Source organism: Nuphar pumila, chromosome 4, assembly GCF_984573655.1.
Source record: "Nuphar pumila chromosome 4, dmNupPumi1.hap1.1, whole genome shotgun sequence".
NCBI classification, from domain to species: Eukaryota; Viridiplantae; Streptophyta; class Magnoliopsida; order Nymphaeales; family Nymphaeaceae; genus Nuphar; species Nuphar pumila.
The window spans coordinates 35,958,092-35,979,940 of NC_143252.1; the positions used below are offsets into that span (position 1 = coordinate 35,958,092).

Here is a 21,849-nt window from a genome sequence, read left to right on the forward strand (position 1 = left end):
TGTGTTGGGACGTTGCAAGTTAGAATCCCAATGGTATGGTTGTAGAACTGGTAGGAGTCTGCCTAACCCCAGCTTCCTCTGTCGAAAAAAAATTTAGTAGCAGTGGCAGCTAGTTGAACCAAGGTCAAATGTTGTGATCAAATCACTCAAAATACAAAGCTGAGAACCATGGATAAAGATACTGTGCTTGGATACTGAAAAGAAAGACTAAAATTATCCATTTCCCTCTGTAGGCTACAGCTATTTTTTCTTTACTCACCGAAGCCAGGAAAACCCTGAGTGGAGCCCCACGACCACCCTGCCTTACGTGGCTCACCTCTATATAGGCTAGAGCTACCTGAATAACAAGGTCTTTTTTATCTCACCAACCACGGACACATTTAGCATCACGGGTTAACCCAGAACACATAAGCAATAATAATATGCACAATCAAGCTGAAAACACACACACACTAACAATTGAAGTAGCACTTTGCATTCAGAGTAATGGAAGCAGCCATGATACCCCCTGTTGTTTTGTGTTCATTAGGTTAGGCTCGAAGATAAAACAAAGAGACCAAAACAGATGATTCCATTCAAATGATTCGCAGCTCCACTGCTGCCAACACTCCCACAATCATGGGTAGATCTCTTGTAGTGCCACGATAACTGTTATTTGTGAAGTTGTATGAGCTACCCCTACAACAGATTAATTTAATCTGAAGATGATGGTACATCGAGAAAAGCTACAAACTACGGTAATCGATTACAGTAACTTCGTCTTCTGGGGCATCAAGATCTTGGTAACTGCATCAACAAGATGAGAAAAACGGTTAGAGAATTATATGCAAACTGCATTCCTTCATCATACCCTACTTCCAAATTTGAGAAACGAATCAATGAAAACAGGCAAGTTGCGGCATAAGCTAGAAGCTAGATATAACAAAGAAACAAACAAGTTGTCGATCTAAGAGGAACCATACTCACCTCCTGAGGCGTCTAGGATCCTGCCTGAAAGCTGGAGGGACAGCAATAATGGGAGCCGGACCAACAACTGATGGCCCTGAACGTGTTTTCCTGCCTCGGGGACCACCATTTCCTTCGTAAGGACCTGGACCACCTTGATCTTGCAACATTCGCATGGCAACTTCAGGTGGGGCAGGAACAAATGGACCAAGAGGACTGCAAAAACATCTGATACATAAGATCGACAAAATAGACAATCCTTGGACAGGATCATCCAGGCAAACAAAATAGCAAGGAGAAACAGCAAGCATACCCAGCACCAGGTACTGGCATCAAGACAGGCGGAGGCGGCGGCATACCATGCATCCCAGGACCACCATAAGCATCATACCTTGGAGAATCAGGATTTCCCCCTTCTGGGACACCAGCATTGGATGGATAATCACGGGATGGTGAGTTTTCGTCCCTATTGTATCTTTCTCCTCCATTAGCCCTATCAGCCCTGTCATGTTCCCTCCGACTACCACGATCATCTCTTGGACGGCCCACCCCATCTGAACCAGGCTTACGTCTTTGTGATCTGTCTTTCTGCACAAGCAGGGATGCAAACAAAATTATAATTTGATGGCGAGGGTGGCTGTTTGTGTGTGTCAATCACCATTAGTTCAATCCATTGAGACCATCAGTAGGAGCACAAAGTTGAAGAAATATATGTTAATGAGGGAAGGTCCCAGATAGGATTAAACAGAGATCAATGAATGAACTAAGTACAGAAAAAGAAAGAATTTATCTTAAACAAATCCTCCATATGCCAGAATGAATTTGATAGTTTAAAAAAAAAAGATTGTCCCCTTTTGTACCACAAAATGTATAAATGAAAACCAATATACCAGTGCTGAAAACAATTAGCTAGAAAAATCAAGTACTATAATAAGACATTTGAAAGCCATTGGCTATTAATACAAGGTGAAAAAGCATTCTTTCAGCATATGTTTTCTCACAAAACTAGTATTTGAAAATGAGCGTTAAAATAATTATGGGGACACCAATTCCATTTTCATCTTCCCAGATAACAAACTGAAAGTTTAAAAACAATGATCTCCTGTTCATATGTTCACAAGATTTTTAATAAATCGCACTTATTCCTACCTTTCAACTTCCCATCTCAGGCAAGAGGAAAAAGCCACTATAAGATTCAGGGGGGTATTTATCACCAATTTAATATTTCGAACTAAAGATTGCTGAGAAGTCTCGGAAATCTGCCCAGAATTGGAAGGCACGCCTATGACAATTATGAGCTTAGAGGCCTTCCAACACATACACAAGGCCACCAAAGTCATCGGGTAAGTGCATAAATGCAAAAGCTGAAAACCACTCCCTTTCAGAGGCAAACAGAGAATCACTCTTGATTGCTTTGATCAAAACATAAATGCATAAATTGTCAATTTCCAATGTGTGCATTAAAAATGTGTCAAAAAGCAAGTCAGACTGTGTATCATAAGATCATATCCATCATATGGCTCCTACCGGTCCAGGTTGTTGAGGAACAGGTGTACAACCAGGTGCATCTGGATCACTGAAATGCCAAACACGATCAACCATCAACATTCTAGAACTTGGCAATAGATCTTTACAGATAAACCAAACGAGGGACAGAGAATTACTTCATGTAGTTCTGAAAATAGAGATCCTCCCGCACTTTAGAAGTCAGTTCCATTACAAGGTCAGGGTGCTTCAACTTTAGATGTTTATGCACAAATTCTGCAGCATGGAAGAGTTTGCTGCAGCCCTTGGCTCCGCATCCATATTTCCACCCATACTTCTCATCTCTTATTTTTCTGACAGAAGGATCCAAGGCTTCAATAGCAGCAGCGTCAATTTTATCCTTCGCTGTCATTATTTCAAGTGGATCTTGACTTTGTAGTCTTCCTTGCCAGAAGGTGTCAAGCTTCTTTTCCCACTCTATCCCTGATGGTGGATTCAATTCATTATAGCTCTTACCCTCAGCCCTTACATGCCGCAGACCCTTGGGTTCACTAGTTTCAGTCATACCATAGTAATCTAAACCATGGATTCTCCACAGATATGTAAGAAGAGTATCCAATAGTTCAACACCTTCTAATCCCTTGACTGTTGATAGACCGCGTATAATAACAATAGGACCCATGGATCCACCATGAGATTTTTCAACCTCCAGCTTGTCTTGATCCACACTACTAAGGACATTATCTACAATGCCTTTTTCAGCATCAAGCTTTCGTACAAGTGCCTGTGCTTGTTCAACATCAGCATGAATTCTTCTCGGCTCAGCACTAACTGGGTGAGCCTTTGGGGCAGCTGAAAGAAGCTCATTTTCTTTGGCAGGACCTCTCCCATGGCGCCTTCTTTTGCCAGTGGCATCTGCTTCATCCTCTGAATTTGGCCCGCTACCTGGTTCAGATTTACTTGATAAAGCAGTGACTCCTGGACCACTGATTCCGTAAGAACGGCCAAAAGGTCAGGAATGCAATAATTTATCTTGAAACTTGAAAAAGACCAGAAACAAAATAGATATCTTACAGATCCACCGTTCCGCTCTGCAGCTCCAACAAAAACTCCTTTGCAGTAGCCCTTGCATTTTCGTTTTTCCTGATGACATAAAGATGAAACACTTCTGAGAACCAGATTGTGATACCGAGAAAAGATTGACCCATTTTTGTCATTGGGAAATCTATGCTATACTGAACTTTTGCTCAATATGGTTCCATTAAAACATCTAGGCTAGCCAACCAGGCATGCATAATAGGATATAGCAGATAAGCTTATCATATTTTCTTCCATGGATTGGCAAGCACTTGGTTTTCTCCTTCAACTTAACATGCACCAACTGAAACCATAAACTGCACCAATTTATACTCTCTTATAATCATCGAGCACGAGACAGACATGCATTAAAAGTGATGCTTTATTCAGCAATTACATCAAATTTCTCCTTTATATACCATAAAAAATAAGACAGTAATTAAAGATTTGCAGAAAACTGATCAGTAGCATCACACATGATCCCCAGAAACAATTTTCTGTAAGGCTGTTCAACTTGTTCACCATTTCATCAAATATTAAGTTAAGACTATCACGTTGAAATCCTGAGATAAATGAAGAGAAGGAAAATATGGTCTAAAAGACAAAACAAGGAACTTGGAAATATAAAAGGAACAGCTGACCTTTCAATGACGGTCAGTAGATTTGTTGGATGATATTTGTCCCTCAGCCTACATTTTTGCGCACATAAGAATGTGGATTGCAAACAGCTAAAAAAATGTAACTGCAAGGCATGAGTAAGTACCATTCTTCATCCTTGTGAGCATCAAAAAATGAACGCTTTTGAGTTGAGATATACTCTGACCTGTATTCCTCATACCTAGTTGATTACAAAAAAGTGCTTAAATTAAACTCCAAAGAAAGAATAAGAACAAAAAGTTTAATGTGTGTAAGTGCAGCATTCTATAGTTGAAAGATATAAACAACTCAAGTCAATACCTCCTTTCTGCTTCAGCAGGGAGTATATCATCTTCAAGCTCTTGAATGAACTGTTTGTACGTCATCAAACCTTCCCTGGAAACAGCATTGAATTTATAACCACATCTAAGAAACATATTTGTAGTTCCCGATTCATAAAATAACCTATTCTATCAAGAAACTGTTGAAGAGGGTAATATGGTTTGTATAATATGTATTTACTATATTATTAGTAATACCCATGGTCAAGTGTATATAGAATTATTTATAGGGGTACTTCATACTTTTGTACTTTTTCAAGAGGTTAGTGGTCAACAGAGTTTGTCTTGTAGTGTAACCAAAGGGATTGACTCCCTTTATGATGTATACCCATCATTTTCATTACGGAATGAAGATTTTCTTGTGTTTCTCACTCACCTTCCTCTGTAATTAAATGGTGATATTCCACAAAAACACGTGAATCTCTCAAAGAGTGTCTATTAGAGACACCTCAAAGACAACCCATAAAAGGGTATAAATGGAATAACACAATAAAAATAATAAATCTTTATTTCTCACAAGATATGCTTAAAAAGCAATGAACACAATGGAGGGGGAACACCTCTATTTATACAAGTGGGAGAGTGATGAAACTCTCCTTAAGAGTCGTTGGACCAACGGCTCTAAATATAGCCATTGGATATCCTTAGTCAAGTCCTAGTTGGGACTTGACTAGGATATGGTATCTAGTTCTAAACAAACTAGATAAAAAAAATACAAAATATATATATATAATATTATATTATTTATATATATATATATTATATGTTACATTTTAGATTTTATCTCCCCCTCAAACTTACAGTACAATGAGCGAAAGCTTGTTTATGAGAGTGAAATCTGGGAGCAGCAAAAGATTTGGTGAAGAAGTCTGCTAATTGATATTTGGATGTAACATATAGCAAATCAATGGTCTCGTGTAGATATCCCTCTCTGATATAGTGACAATTCATCTCAATATGTTTGGTGGATTCATGAAATATCTATTTGCTGACAATATAAATCGCATTCTTGTTGTCACAGCACATTCTTTAAGTGTGTGTTGCTTTAGCTCCCATGTCATCTAACAGTTGTCTGAGCCAAACAACTTTCATTGTCGTGGTTGTCATGGCTTTATATTTAGCTTCGATGAAGGAGAGAGAAACCTTATGTTGCTTTTTGCATCTTCACAAAATTAGGGATTCGGCTAAGAAAACACAAAAACTAGTAGTTGAGTGTTTATTATTGGGATCACTTCCCTAGTCAACATCAGTATAGGCAATTAAATCTAATGACGATGAGGCAAACAAGAAGAGACCCCGTGAAAGAAAGGACTTTATGTATCTAATAATACGCAAAACTACTCCCATGTGAATAGAGGTCAGAGCATGTTGAAACTGGCTAGCTATGTGAACAACGTGTGCTATATCTAGCCTAGTAATGAAAAGATAGAAAAGTGCTCTGATAAGTTGTCTGTAAGGAGTGAGATTATCAAGAAGTTATCCATCATCAATTCTTATTTTAACGTTGACAACTTCGGGAGTGTCCATTTTCTTATTATCTGTAATTCTAGACCTAAAAACAATATCAAAGGCAAATTTAGATTGAGTTATCAAATACCCACGAGGGCTGTGTCACATGGGTGCGGGTGCGACACAGGTGCGGCGTAATTTAAAAAATTTTGGATACGAGGACACGGCTATATATATATATATATCCAATGTATGCATATATGTGGATATTGTCCTCTAAAGTTTGGCACCAGCATGAGTGTTTTTCTAGGGCTTATGTTTGAGACTCATGCTATATATATATATTGAAAATATATAAAAAGATCTTTTTTTGTTTTTTGCCCTAAAAATGGACATTTTTGGACTCGGTCAACGTTGACCGAGTCCAAAATAAGGATGGACTCGGCCTCAATTCGTTGACTGAGTCTGGGCCGTGTCCGCACCTGTGTTAGGACGTGTCGACTCGGGTGCGGTGCCTCCCTAGCCGAGTCCGCGTGACTTAGCACGAGGGGAATAAACAACTTCAATTCCTAAGAAATATCTTAATAAACCTAAATCAGTCATTTCAAAATGAGTTTTAAGAAGTTTTTTGATGTTTTCAACTCCCTATTTGTCGCATCCGATGATGATCATGTCATCTACATAGAGAAGGAACACAATAATTCCTGCATCAGAATTCTTAATAAACAAAGCAGTGTTAGTCAAACAAGATTAAAAACCAATATCAAGCATCACATGACTAAACCTATCATACTAAGCTTTTGGTGCTTGTTTAAGACCATAAAGAGTTTTTTCTAAACAAAGAGCTTTACCCTTAGGAATACTAATATCAGGTGGGGCTTTCATGTATACTTCTTCATCTAGATTTTCATTGAGAAAAGCATTTTTGACATCCATCTGAAATATGAGTCATTTTCTAAAGGAGGCTAAGGCTATCAATGTTCTGACTATAGTCATACGAGCAACTGAGGCAAAAGTTTTTTTATAATCAATACCATATTCCTGGTCATACCCTTTGGCCACTAATCGGGCTTTATATCTTTCAAGAGTTCCATTATTCTTGGTTTTGACTTTGTAAACTCATCGACAACCTATAGGTTTATTACCTAAAGGAATATCTTGAATAGTCCAAGTGTTAGCCTTTTCTAAGGAGTCCAATTATGCCTTCATGGCTTCTACTCATTCTATATAATCTTGGGCTTGAGAATAGGATGACGGTTCTTCGTATGATTGAATTAATGCAATAACTGCCTTGAATGTGGGTGACAAAGATTCGTATGACACAAATTTTTCTAGAGGTCTAGATATTTTGGATGACCTTCTGGTTGGCACTTCAGAATATCTTTCTAATGCACATGGAAGATTTGACTCTCTACGTCTTGAATATTGTAGACTAACATCTATAGGAAAATGAGTTCTTGAATCCTCACCAAACGAAGCTTCAAATAGCTTCAACCAAATTACCGAAAATGATCACACACAAGAACCACAAGGGTTCACACAACAATACCCAAAAAAGGGTATACAAAAGAGAGAAGAAAAAATATATTTATTGAATGGGTAACACACCCTACAGAAGCATAAAAGGCAAAGGGGTAACACCCCATATTTATAATACATGGGAGAAGAGGAATAAGGGAGTCGTTAGGCTCCCAACGGCTTTAAATAGAGTCATTGGGGGTCCAACAACTCTCTCCTTTATGCTTTTTGACTTTAGTCAAAAAGGTATAAAGTCCAAAAGGTGTCCAAAAAAGAAACTAAAAGAAACCTAACTAAACTAAGAAACTAACCTAATCCTAACTAAACTATAAAAGTAAACTAAAAACTATGAGATTACATAAGCAGATAAGAAAAGTCCTCGAAAAATAGAAGTTTTGATATATTTAATAGTGCGTAAAACAACTCTCATGTAGAAAGTGGTAGGAGCATGCTGAAATTGGCTTGTTGTGTGAACGACATGCGCAATGACAGGTCTTGTAATGGAAAGATAAGACAGTGCCCCGACAAGTCTGTAAGGTGCTGGATTTTCAAGTGGTTCTTCATCATCAATCTTCATTTTGATATTTACAACTTCGGAAGTGTCAACCTGTCGTTCACCTGAGATATCAGACCTCTCAATAGTATCTAGAGCAAATTTAGATTGATTTAGTAAATAGCCTCTACGAGAATAAGCAACTTCTATTCCAAGAAAGAATTTTAGAAAACCCAAATCACTCATTTCAAAGTGTGTTTTGAACATTTTAATATTGTCAACTCTCTGTTTATCACTTCCAGTGATGATCATGTTGTCTACATAGAGGAAAAGAATGATGATACCTGCATCAGAATTTTCAACAAACAAAATCGTGTCAGTAAGACAAGATTGAAAACCAAAATCAAACATAACTTGATTAAACTTATGATACCAAGCCTTTGGAGCTTGATTAAACTTACGGTACCAAGCCTTATTTAAGCGAAGGGTTTTCCTTCAGGAATGTTAATGTCAGGTGGTGGGTCCATGTATACTTCTTCGGCTAAGCTTCCATTTAGAAATGCATTTTTGACATCCATTTGGTATATATGTCATTTCTTTACTAAAGCAAGGGTTGTTAGGATCCTTACTGTAGTTATTCTAGCAATTAGGGCAAAAGTCTATTCATAGTCTATTCCATATTCTCGGGAATAGCCTTTGGCAACTAATCGAGCTTTAAACCGTTCAAGAGTGCCATCACTCTTGGTTTTAACTTTGTATACTCATCGACACCCTATAGGCTTTTTGCCTGGTAGAATATTTTGAATAGTCCAGGTATTTGTTTTTTCTAAGGCTTTTAGTTCTGATGTCATAGCTTTGGCCCATTCACACTGATCTTTTGCTTCAACATAGTTGGAGGGCTCTTTGTAGGAGTGAACCAAGTCAATGTAGGCTTGATATTTTGGTGTAAAAGACTCATATGACACAAATTTTTTGAGAACTTTTGACACTCTAGATGACTTTCTAGTTGATATCCGTTCATGTTCTTTAGTATATTTTTCTAAAGCACATGATTTCTCTAAACTTCCCCGCTTGGAATATTGAATACAACTTTGATCATTACTAAATGGTTCTGTACTTATCGGATCATTTTGCTCGTCTTGACTTTCATCAATAACACCTTCATCAATCTTCGAGACTAAGTCCAACAAAAAGGAGTACTCATCTATTTTCGTAGTTTTTTCACTAAAAAACTTTTTTTTCTAGAAAAGACACATTTCTTGGTACATATAAATTTTCAAATTTAAGGTCAAAGGTAGAATTGCACGAAGAGAGAACTTATCATTTTTATCTGGAAAAATAAAACATTTACACCAAAAAAACCCTAACCTAGAGTAATCAGGATTTTGTTTAAAACGTTTTTCCACAAGAGAGATGTTGTTTAGTGAAGAAGATGGCACTCTATTAATGAGATAAACTACTGTTGTTAAAGTGGTTTCACCCCAAAAAGTTTTTGGTACTTGTTGTGTAATAAGTAAAGTGTTTGTTGTTTATATAATATGTCTATGCTTTCTTTCGGCTAAACAAATTTGTTGAGGAGTATAGAGACATGATCTTTGATGTATAATACCTTGTAGGTTCAAATAATCTTTAAATTCTTTTGATAAAAACTCTCCCCTTGAATGAGTGCGAAAAATTGAGATATCATTTTTAAATTGGTTTTTGACCATACTATGAAATATTTGAAAATATGAGAAAACTTCGAATTTATGTTTAAGAAAATAAATCAAGTATGTCTTGTAAAATCATCTACGAAGATTACATAATATATAAAACCTCCTTTTGATGTAATAGTTGTGGGTCCCCATATATCCAAATGTATTAACTCAAATGGTCGTGAAGAAACAATCTAAACTAACATAAAACGAGGTGCACACAACTCACCCCAACAAACACCTATGATTTTAGAATAACAAAGCCAAGAGAAATGATGCATCATATAATTAGTTTTTTAATTATATAATTAGTTTCTCAATTATATAATTAGTTTCTCAGTTATATAATCAGTTTCTTAGTTACTTTTTTATGGTTTTTTTAATCAATTTTTTAATCCTGTTATACTGTGTTTTTTGATAACTATATAATTTGTTTCTAAGTTATAAAATCAATTTCTCAGTTATATAATTAGTTTCTCAGTTACTTTTACATGTTAATTTCATATTTTTTAATATTTATTTGAGATTTTTTTTCTTATTGGTTGTTGCTTCATTAATAAAGCATTTTTTTATTTATTTGTATTTTTAGATTTTTTTATAGTTTTTTTAAAGTTTTTTAAAAAAAATTGAGGCTTCCACTTTACGCCTCGCCTTAGTTTTTGGTGGAGCACCTCAACGCTTTTCACAACATTGATATCACATAACCGATTTGAAAAAAAATAAAAATCACATAATCACCACACAAAGAACAAGTGCACTAAGGCACATCACATACAAGAGATTCAATAAATCTCAAAAGAGACAAGAACAATGTAAAATATATAAATCTTTTATTAATGAATAGCTCTAAAGAGCATACAAACAACAAGGGGCTGAACCCCTGATTTATACATAGGATAGGCCTTAGGGAGCCTCCATGTGGATGTTGGGAGGCGCCCAACGGTCATAATTATGACTATTGGGAGCAATCCCAACGTCTATATGCGGGATAATTACATCAAAGCCCTTACAAAGATTACTAAATAGAAAAAGTAAAAAAGCAGAAAAAGAGACAACATAATTACAGAAAAAGACAAAATTGCCCCTAGTGGGCAAGACATATTACAAAACAGTAATATAATATATATATTTTAACACATTCATCTTAACACTATCTGCTTTCAAACATTTCTCAACAAACTTGGGATGATTCCTCTAGCATCATCTCAGGTTTGAGGGGGAGTGTTGAAGAGTGTAATATGGATTGTATAATATGTATTACTATTATGCGTACTACCCATGGTCAAGTGTATATAGAATCATTTATAGGGGCACTTTTGTACTTTTTCAAGAGGTTAGTGGTGAAAAAAATTTGTCTTGTAGTGTAACCAAAGGGATAGACTCCCTTTAAGATGTATACTCTGTCAACCGCATATAACCTATAATTAGAAACATTCACTATGATTTTTTTCCCTTTGCACATAGCCAATTGGGGTGATGATGGAGGGTCCCATCAATACATGGAAAGAAAGGTACTAGAGCAAGCTAATCTCACATAGCATAAATAACCTAATCAAACTGAATAAAACAACAGGAAGGCTTCAATATGAACCCAAAAAGAGAATATATGAACGTCAATTTCTACCCCAAAACAAACAAGTTCTGAAGCACAAGAAATTTTGGTTGAAAATTTTCTCATGCCTTTTTTATAATTCGTGTCCAAAGTTCCAAACAAATCATTAGGGTGCGTATGGTATGCCAAGAGCAAGCTTACGTGTTAAGCATAAAAGATGGGCAATGAAGGTAGAGGCAGTTGTACCCCAATTTCATTAGCCAAAGGAACTATCATAAGTGAAAATCAGCCAAGCCAGCAGCAGATAACAATGCCAGCATGGAAATTCTGATTATAACTACATGAACTTTAGGTCACTAGATGTTTATGAAAAGATATGCATCAACCTAAGCAGACTTAAAGTTTAAACGAAAAAAAACTGCTTTTGCTCTTAAAAAACTGCTTTTGCTCTTAAAACTCACTCTACTTTTGAACTGGTGCTCGTAAACAGGTTAAGGCTAGCATACAACTCCCATGAAGATTGGTATGTTAGTTGCATCAGAACCTTATTTTTCCGCATTCTACACATCAGCAACCTAATGCTTGAAGCCAGAGATGTCTTTACTAAAGTACTAATGATGAAAATTGATTCAAAAGAATGTCATGTTTTCTTAAAATACATACCAGTACATACGGAATTGCATCACAAGATCATCTTTCCAATGTATTTAGGGAATAATAGATGATTTTATGCCAGAATATAGCAATATTTAAGATTGTAACATATTTTCTCCATAAATAAGCATATTGTAGTATTTACTTATTCTCCTATTCAAATATTTAGGGCATCTATGGAAAGATATAAAATATAATGAGGGAGATAAGGGCTGCAAAAGTAGTTTGGCTTAACTTACAAGACTGTTCTGTTTTTATGTAGTGGGGATGGAGGAAGGGAGCTGGTAGTTTGCCCTTTTGAGTTACAATTGAGAGAGTGGCCTGACATTTGGGAAAGATAATATAGTAATGTGAGAATATTTAGGTGTCCCTTTCCACAATTTCATTTATATTGAATCATACTATTAGTCTTGGTATCAGAATAGCTGATATAGTCATGATTCAATGGGTCAGGTCCACTTACTTTGTAAGACCTGTATAGTTCTTGCCTTCTTGGACACGTGAAAGACAGGAATTAAAGAAGTGGCCAAATTTCAGTAAAGATTCTGTGTTTTTAAGGCAAGAAACCAATTATGACAAGCTGCATAAATTCTAAGCATATTTGACAAACTATATTGATAACATCAACATGATGATGCAAAAAATTTATATTGATGCATGCTGGAGAAGCTACATGGATATCCATTTCATTTGGGAATATGAGAACTCAAACCTTTGTGTTCCACCAATTGTGTTTGGGCCATCACCAAAATGTGAATTAGACCAATCTGCATAAGCGATGATTTAAATAAGCAAATGGTTTCAACAACAATGTGAACATACTTCGAGAAAATTAAACATTTCAGAGAGAACCATATGGATTCACAATTTACATATGTGAATAAATAATGACCATATAGATCCACTGAATAATTGTTATATATCTCCAGCCTTTGAAGAGATTGTTCAACCACAAAACTATGTTAAATGGTTCCGCACTAGAGTCATCCATATCATTAGGAAAAAAGATGAAACAATCAATGAATGGAAAAAGTTGACCTATGAACAGCAGATAAACCACTACATGTACAGACATTTGCTACACATGGGAAACTGTTTAAGCTTGGTGAAGTGTCAGATGCAACGTTGACACAATATTATGATAGTTTTCAACATCTATTCTCTCTAACATGGCTGCTGGAGGATTCAGATAATATTAACCTAGATCAGACAGATGAAGTCATCCTACTTACAAGGCCGTCAACAGGAAATAGGTAAAAATTGGACAAAGATTTGGCATGCACAATCAAAGCTAACTTGCAGTTACAGGTAGAGTGTAACACAAGGTGTTTTTGCAGATAAAGCAAAGCTTAATTTTCCCCATATGGGTCAGAGGCAGCATAACGTTCAGGATATTATGAAAGTTTTGGTACCCATTCTCTGCAGTGGCCTAAAGGATTCAGATAGTATTGATGTATGCCAGAAAGCTTGCAGGAAAAAGGTGAATGTTGCATGAGGATTTAGCATGGGTAGGTGAATGCAACTTGCAGGTGCTCTAGGATTGTGAACATTAAGCATTCTGAGGATAAGATCCATTGTCCTGTCCATATGCTCAAGCAAAGGGAATTCTCGCATGAACAAACAAAAGACTGGTAAATGACCTGGGCTAGCACTAGACACAAAAAAACAGTCTATCTCACATAGGTACAGGTGTGGGTAAGAGACAGGTACAAAGAGTACATAAGGAAATTTCCAAAAGGATGGGTGTGTGTGTGTTTATATATACACACACATACACAAAAACATGCAAAAATGTAGAATACACTTTACAAAATGCTCTAGATATGAAGTTATACGCTGTTCTTTACAAACAAGAAGTCCAAATTATGCCAGAAGTTTAAAGTAAATTAATAAATAGCATGTTGATTGAAACATAAGATGGATAAAATGCATCAAGTTCAGTTTGACACCCATTTGACCCGTGCCTAACAATATCCAGCACCAGTACAGGTACCACATAGCTATGACTCTGGTACAGGGGGCGGGGAAATAACCTATTTTACATAGGAAAAAACACTTTATAATCCCTTCACCGATAGAGGCAAAGGAGAATATATTCAATGAAACATGTAGAACAGGCAGCACTGATCCTTTCAGAGCATTTTACATTGATCTTAATCTATTGAAATTTTAGTACATTTTTCAGATGCCGCTGGAGGGGAAGATCCCATATTGTACCAACATCTCTGCCACCACCATCTTGTTATCTGAACTTTTAACCAGGCCTGTATCTCATTTTTACTTGTTAAATGAGCTCTTTTTTCCTTTTTCTTTAGGTAGAGAATCACTTCATTCCTTGGCTTGGGAAGAAAAAATGGGGCATTGCTGAAATAGTGGACATAAGAACAACAACATTTATAAAGATATGTTGTTTTCTATGCCACATGATAAAAAGGACGCCGATACATGAGAATGATGATTTTCAGCCAGTAGAGGTGGCACATCAGCTAATGCCAAGATAACAAGGCTAAGACACACCACTTTGTAAATGCACAAGTATGGAAAAGAAGCTTCCATAACCAAACATTTATTATAACACACCAATATAAACAAATTTAAGAATGTCCAAGCCATAGCACACATAGTTAGATAAGACAGTACAAACACAAAGGTAGTTGAGAATCTTCAAGCCATAGCAAACATATTTAGAGAAGAGAGCCGATATAATAAAATTGAGATTGAGACAATACAGTATTGCTAAATCATCACTAAAATTAGCAGAATAACACATCTATTAGAAGAGTTATAAAATTAAAGCCTTCCAGCAATAATAACTCCATGACTTTTAGGAACCAAAGACCCACTTTAACTTCTTGGATAAACAAATCTCAACTATTCAGTGAGACCTCAAATACAACAAACAACAACAACAACAACTACGCCTTCATCCCAAAACTTGGGGTCGGCGATATGAACCAAAAAAGAAAATCATTCTGGGTCTTCCACATGAATCCTTCTCCTCCAATCATTTCTATCCAATGCCATGTCCTCAGTGATGTTCAAAGCATTCATATCCTTTCCTATCACCTCCATCCATGTCTTCCTAGGCCTACCCCGACCTCTTTTAACTAATATATTTTCCCATTTCTCCATCCTTCTAACTGGAGCATCATTAGGCCTTCGCCGAATATGTCCAAACCACCGTAAACGATTCTCTCTCATCTTATTTTCAATGGGTGCAACGCCTACCTTCTTACGTATCTCCTCGTTCTGAATCTTATCTTTTATTGTATTTCCACACATCCATCTCAGCATACGCATCTCAGCTACACTCATTTTTTGAATATGATGTCTCTTGGCAGCCCAACATTCCGTACCATATAGTAAAGCGGGCCTAATAGTCGTCCTATAAAACTTTCTCTTCAACTGCAATGGCATTCTACGATCGCACAACACTCCAGTTGCACTTTTCCATTTCATCCACCCAACCTTTATCCTATGATTTACATCTCCATCAATTTCTCCATACTTTTGAATGATAGATCCCAAATATTTGAAACAATCATCCACCAGTATTTCTTGCTTACCAAGCTTCACTACACTCCCATCACTACTTCGTTGCTTACTAAACTGACATTCCATGTATTCTGTCTTACTCTTACTCAACTTAAAACCTCTTGCTTCCAATGTCTGTCTCCATAATTCTAACTTAGCATTAACCCCAGCTCTAGACTCATCAATCAAAACAATATCATCAGCAAACAACATACACCACGGCATATTTTCTTGAATTGATCTCGTAAGCTCATCCATTACTATAGCAAATAGGAAAGGGCTTAAAGCAAATCCTTGATGTAACCCAACCGTTATAGGAAAATTGGTTGTCACCCCTCCACAAGTGCGGACATTGGTTACTACTCCTTCATACATATCCTTAAATCAAAAAGGAAAATAGCATCACACTGATAGAAGAGACCATAACTGTATGAAAGCAATATCATGCCTTTTAAAGATAAATTTCTACCAAATAATATGGTTCCAGAAAGATATTTCTCATAAAGAAAATGGCAGAAATTTTCCATGCTGATGGTTCAAACATGGAAAAGAGATAACCAGCAACTGCATGGACAATCTTGTCATCATCATAGCATGACAACCTATGCACAGACTCAGAGGTAAAGAACAAAAACAATTTTATGTAAACTTTTAAACATACCGAACTGAAGTTAGAGAACACAAACATGTTCCTTTCAAGATAATAAAAGCTTAAAAGTATGCTGCCTTTTTTTCAGCTGCGAAGTTCAAATATGGTGATCAGTCTAACTAACTACTATATTTTTGAGGTTGAACTTTTCAATTGAAACAGCAACAACCTTGATAACCGCCATATGAGCGATTTCCATGTCGGCCCCTTTCATCATGGTAACCAGGTCTTCCTCCCATTTGACTTCTATCATATCCTCCCATATAATCATAACCAAACCTGAAATGAAACTGAAGATAAGTAAATTTTGTTGAAAAGGAACTGAAAATATACAGGCACGCATCTTTGATACTAAGCAAAACATTATGGCATCCATTACATCTTCATCAGAATCCACCATTTATGAAAGCAGAGGACAGAAGCTTATCCAAAAATCTAGAGGGGGAAAAGAAAAAGGTCCAACAGTGCTTAGCACCCATGAAGATACTAGACAAGTTGATCTAACCACAAAAGAATTTTAGTGCAACGTTAATCAGATATCCTTAAAAAGCAGTCACTATTGCAGATAAGGATGTCATTTGAGTTGATACAAGAGGCACGGCTGAGTTGAGCTACTGCTTTAAAGCGCTACACTAAGACCCATGAGACCAAACAAAAGCACATCTATTTACAGTAATTTTCACAGCATTGAGCATCTGACGTACTCCATAGCTTCTCTATTGCATCCAACACCAAGTCCAAAATGGCATGTGAAAACTATTGCCAATACTAATAAATAAATAAAAGGTAGCCCAGATTCTTTCCCATAGACTCTTGAAGAATAAAGCTATAATGACATTTGTCATGAACAAGCAATCCTAAAACCAAGCCAACATCTACAATCACTGTTATAGCCCTAGGCATCAGCATTTGACAATCACTTTGGAATGTTGGTAAACTTTATTAAGGTGGATGTTGGTATTCGAGTTGCACTCATGGAATGTGATTAAGTTGATATGTATCAGTCCCTGATCATTCCAACTTCATCATAGGTGCCTCATGTCCAACTCTATGTCAACAGATAGCATCTTCAATCATAATAGTTCTCATGTTGTATGAGCCATGGCTCTGAACTAGGACTCTGCACTAGATTTGGCACCAACATCTCCTTTTTCTGTTATTCCAAGTAACCAGATCCACACTAATAGAAAAAACCATCCGAATGACCACCAATGCCTATATGAAACTAACATAAGGTATAGGATCGGCATATGGCAGCAGAAATTCGTTAACAAAATGCTCAACCATTCCAGGTCTATAGCTATCCACTTTTCTACAAATCATGACATATATCACCTGCATATGTATCTATACATCTGTCTTCTAGTTTTTGTCTGATGGATCACTTAGGCATGCTAAGCGCCTAACCAGGTCACGCAGGCCCTATGCAAGGGCTACTCTGTTTCTAGTACTTCCTTAGGTTCCTGAACCATGCATTTCCATTTTCTAAAAGAGTTTATATTTTAACCTGACATCAGTCTGTGCAACACAAACAATTCAGAAAAAGGAAAACCTAATGGTGGCACTTATAACCTTCAAAAGTTCCATTTTCAAGGTTGTTTCATGTCTTGTTTGTTCAATATCTTCTGCAATTCTTTGCCATTCGACCAAAAGAAAAAGTACCGTTCCACTTGATCCGTAAAATCATTCCATTCAAACATAGTAAAACAAGTTCAGTTTGATGCTTCAATGTAGTCACTGAAGAGTGAGAGGCAAAGCTCGAGTGAGAAACAGAGATGGACTGCGGATGCTAACATGGATGTTTAAACATCTAGCAAAACAAAACTCCAAATTTACAGAGCAGCATGATGCTGAATCTTCACCTATTCTTCAGCTAAGGAAGATGTAGCCCGATAAAAAGAGCTTATATGTATGACAAAAAATTAAACTGCAAGTATAAGTCATCACAGAGTTCAATTAAATGCTTTGATTCTGCCCCATTGAATCCAACTGTTGTTCTGTCCACCAAATCATGCCACCCATTTTTCTTTATTTTTCTCTCCAAAAAAAAAAATCATGTCCTCCAAATGTGCCAAAAACTAAATTTGTTCGATAGTTTACCCCCCTTATGTTCGCTAATTTTGGCCCCTATGCGTTTCTAATACTGAAAAGAAAGCAACCCTTATCAGTTTTATATAATATATGCATATAAAACAAATCTCTCAGATAACTTCGCATCAATCAAATCAGTAGAAAAAAACATTAATAAACTAAAACTTACGCTGTAACACAAAAAGCAAGAGAAAGGATAGAGATTTAACACATGCATCGTTGAAATTGAGCTATTGGAGCATTGGCTAACAAGCAGCTAGGTGGAATACTTAAATCAAACTAACGAATTCAAGAAAAATCTTACCTCCGGTCATCGGCACCAAAACCTCCCCTAGGGCTACCGCGGCGATGATCGTACCAGTCATCCCTCCGAGTCCGTTTGAACGGAGGAGGAGAATGTCTAGAAGGCGAGGGCCGACGATCCCGCGAGACGTACGACGGAGGGCTGGGGCTGCTCCGTCGCCTGTATTCCTTGTCCCGGTCCCTGGACGAGCCAGCTGCGGCGGCCGAGGGCGACCGGTTTCGCTCGTAGTAATCGCCTCTCCGATTAGGGAACTTGTCGTCTCGCTCGTCCCTCCTCTCCCTGGAGTCCCTATCCCTCTTCCTCGATGGAGGTGGCTCTTCCGCTGCCTTCTCCTTCCGCTCCGGCTGCCGCTCCGGCTGCCGCTCCCGCCTCCGATCTAGGGTTTCCGGTGGCACATCTATCACCTCCGCCATCGAAGAGACTGTATGGGATATTAGAACCCTAACGACAGAACAAAATCCCCAGAGAAGACCAGAATCGGAGATCGGGATGAAGATATTGAGGGCGGGGATTAAATCATTAATCCCTAAGAACGAACGCTTCAAGTCCCCTCTTTCAATAGAGAGGATGAAGAAATACCTTCTTTGCTAGGGTTTCTGTGAACCACCCCGCTTCTTCTTCTTCTTCTTCTTCTTCTTCTTCTTCTTCTGGGATGCTGAAGCGCCGGCTGAGCGGAAGAGAGGGAGTGACTCCACCCGACGAGTTGAGACCAACGATATTGACATAAATGACCTTTCGCTTCATGGATCGGAGGCCCGCCTAATATGAATCCGGACCATACTTGCATTGGTACACGGTACCACTCCTAGCGAATCACGTATCAGGCCTACGAGTACCACGTACCGGTACGAAACTCATCTCCACAAGGAATGAGGCGTTTGGGTGCACCTAGTTACCCAGATAAACAGGATAAGCTGAGGAATGGCATTGTCACCTATAATAGAAGATCCCACCTTCTCCGGTTCATGTTCATATCGATAAGTGGTTGCATCTAGGGGTGTCAACGGGCCAGGCTTACCCGGACCCAACCCATACCAAACCCTATAGGGTCCGGGTATGATGACAAATAAGAAGATCGGTCGAGAGTCGATTAATACATGGAGACGGGTATAGTTTGTGAATTTTTATACCAGACCCAGGCTTGACCCGAGTTATGATTAAGACTTGCAATTTTTCAACGTAAAAATGATAAAAAACATTGTTTTACCAGGTATGGCTCTTTTCTTGTTCATGTAATTCTTATCGGGTTCAGGTATGGCTTTTCTTATGGTAGGTCTGATTAGACTTGAGTTTGGACCCGATACCATACCCAAAAATTAGGGTCAAGTTTGGTTTTACTTGGGTTTGAACCAAACTCAACCTGTTTGGTGTCTACTTTTTTTAAAAGATATTTTCAATAAAATCAAGTATAATCGCACACCAAATCTAAATAACCAGCTCACACAAGTGGTGAAGTCCGAGTCAAACCACAAGAAACGGGATAAGAACAAATATTTCAAACAAATCACACTCTTTATGGTCCCAAAAATAGAAAAAAAATACGAAAGCAAACACGCACAAAGTCTATTACAAAAGCACGAGCGAAAATAAAATTTAAATAGATTACAACTCGAAAATGATAGAAATGGCCTAATGCCCTAACTATAAAAACTTCAAATATAACCGCGAGCTAGTTGCCTTTAATCTGTGTGCAAGGAATTTTAGTGTCCACTTCAACCACCTTGTCTACCTTGGTGCTCGTCGAGGCCACTACCGACGGCAGTTCCTGATTTTGGATTGAGTTGAGAAAATAGCAGATCTCTCCTATGATGGTGTTGTGCCCCTAAGGTTGCCCATAACGTGATGAGTGATGCCAGATGATTGTTGCACATGAAAGTCATGTAGAGAAGAAGAAGGGAAGAAGAAAGAGGGAGAGAGAGTTCCCCACGTTGGAAAAGAAAATGATGAAAGAAGGGGAGCGGTAGCTCCTAAGGAGAAGAATCCCTCTCCTTAGGGTTTCTAACCTATTTATAATGATAACTTAAAAAATAATTTTTAAATTTCTAAAAGCACTTTTAACATTCTTTTTTTCAAAAACACTCAAATGTAATACTTATTTCTAAAACTAAACTACAAATACCATTATTTCATAACAATTCCAAGGTGGTGCCCCTTATGGAGGGCTATTTTAAACTTTTTAACTTTTGCCCAATTGGATTTGAGATTAGAGCACGTAAGATTTGGATATTGACTTTGGACCTTCGCTCCAACTGCTTTGAAATAACTCTAATTGCACTTGATTTGGATGAAATTTACACCAAAAACTCCTTGCATACAAAAACACCAAAATTCCTCAACCATGGGTATTTTAACATTAAAATTAATGTAATTCATGCATACATTATATAAAAATACATGTAATTTATGCATGATTAAATTGTTTCTTATTTAATATTTGCTAGTCCTCTAGCAAACTACTGTAAACTACCAAAAAACATAAATAAAGTAACCAAAATAACTAACTAGACTAACTCACTTTCGTAGGAATCACAATTGTATTTAGGATATGCAATAAGCTCTTTAAACTCTTAGGTCACTCTATTGAACGAGTAAGGTCTCGTAGGGGTTTACACTGATACTACCCACAAACATCCATTCACTATGTATACTTGATTTAAAACATAGGTCCATAGAGTACACATTACACCATCATTAATCTTATGTGTCATTAGAGTTTGTTAAACATAATGACTAGCCACCACAACACAAACCTTTAGATGCATGTAATTAAAATCAACATCTATCATATACTCATGAGGATCATAATACTTGTAGATATGCCTCTTATATAGACACCTTGATGTCAACTAATCACACCTCGACCATTTTCTTTTGCCACATATGCTTCCCTCATGCTTTATGTAATATGAGTGTTCCTTAGGCTTTTTACATGGTCCATGTAGCGAGCTTTGAGCTGATGGCTCCCAGATCAGACGACCTTAAGGCACCAAGTGCAGAGCACTCCTTAGACTTAATTACTCGAACCAAGTAGGCTACAACCACTGACTAAGCCTGAGGCTTAGTTCCACTTTGTTCCATTTTTGCGTTAATGCAAACACTTTGTAGAGTGCCTGAACCTAGTTACTCTGATCACATGGCTTATTATGCATGCAGTTTTATGGTCTATAGTGCTCCATATTTTTATCTTGGTGTATTTCACACTTTTTTCTTCTTCAAGAGGTCATAACCTTCTTTACTTTAACACTCCAGAACATATAATCTCATAAATCTATTCAGACATTCAATTACAATCTGATTTGTCTAAGAAAGATCATGGGTAGGGCATTTAAAATGTCTAACATGCTTTTAACCCTTAACATAAAAATGAAATAAGTTCAAATGTGCATCCTAGAACCTAACTGTGGATTTTAACAATATATACAATGGC

The 21,849-nt window shown here is 37.2% G+C and overlaps 1 protein-coding gene across 2 annotated transcripts; it reads right to left on the reverse strand.

Annotated features, from left to right (window-relative positions):
* Window positions 1-453: 453 nt before the first annotated feature.
* On the reverse strand, window positions 454-19,119 carry LOC149839989 (serrate RNA effector molecule-like). 2 transcript variants are annotated; one of them, XM_090002958.1, is made up of 12 exons: window positions 18,423-19,119; window positions 16,197-16,306; window positions 12,557-12,611; window positions 4,465-4,534; window positions 4,271-4,345; window positions 4,149-4,196; window positions 3,505-3,573; window positions 2,610-3,416; window positions 2,473-2,521; window positions 1,259-1,533; window positions 967-1,161; window positions 454-786 (listed from the first exon to the last, which is right to left on the reverse strand). In XM_090002958.1, the coding sequence occupies exons 1-12, from the start codon at window positions 18,481-18,483 to the stop codon at window positions 726-728; spliced, it is 1,875 nt and encodes a 624-aa protein (XP_089859084.1). In that variant the 5' UTR covers window positions 18,484-19,119; the 3' UTR covers window positions 454-725. The 2 variants fall into 2 exon arrangements, with proteins under 2 accessions (XP_089859084.1, XP_089859083.1); XM_090002957.1 differs by having other exon boundaries at window positions 4,465-4,539.
* Window positions 19,120-21,849: the final 2,730 nt, after the last annotated feature.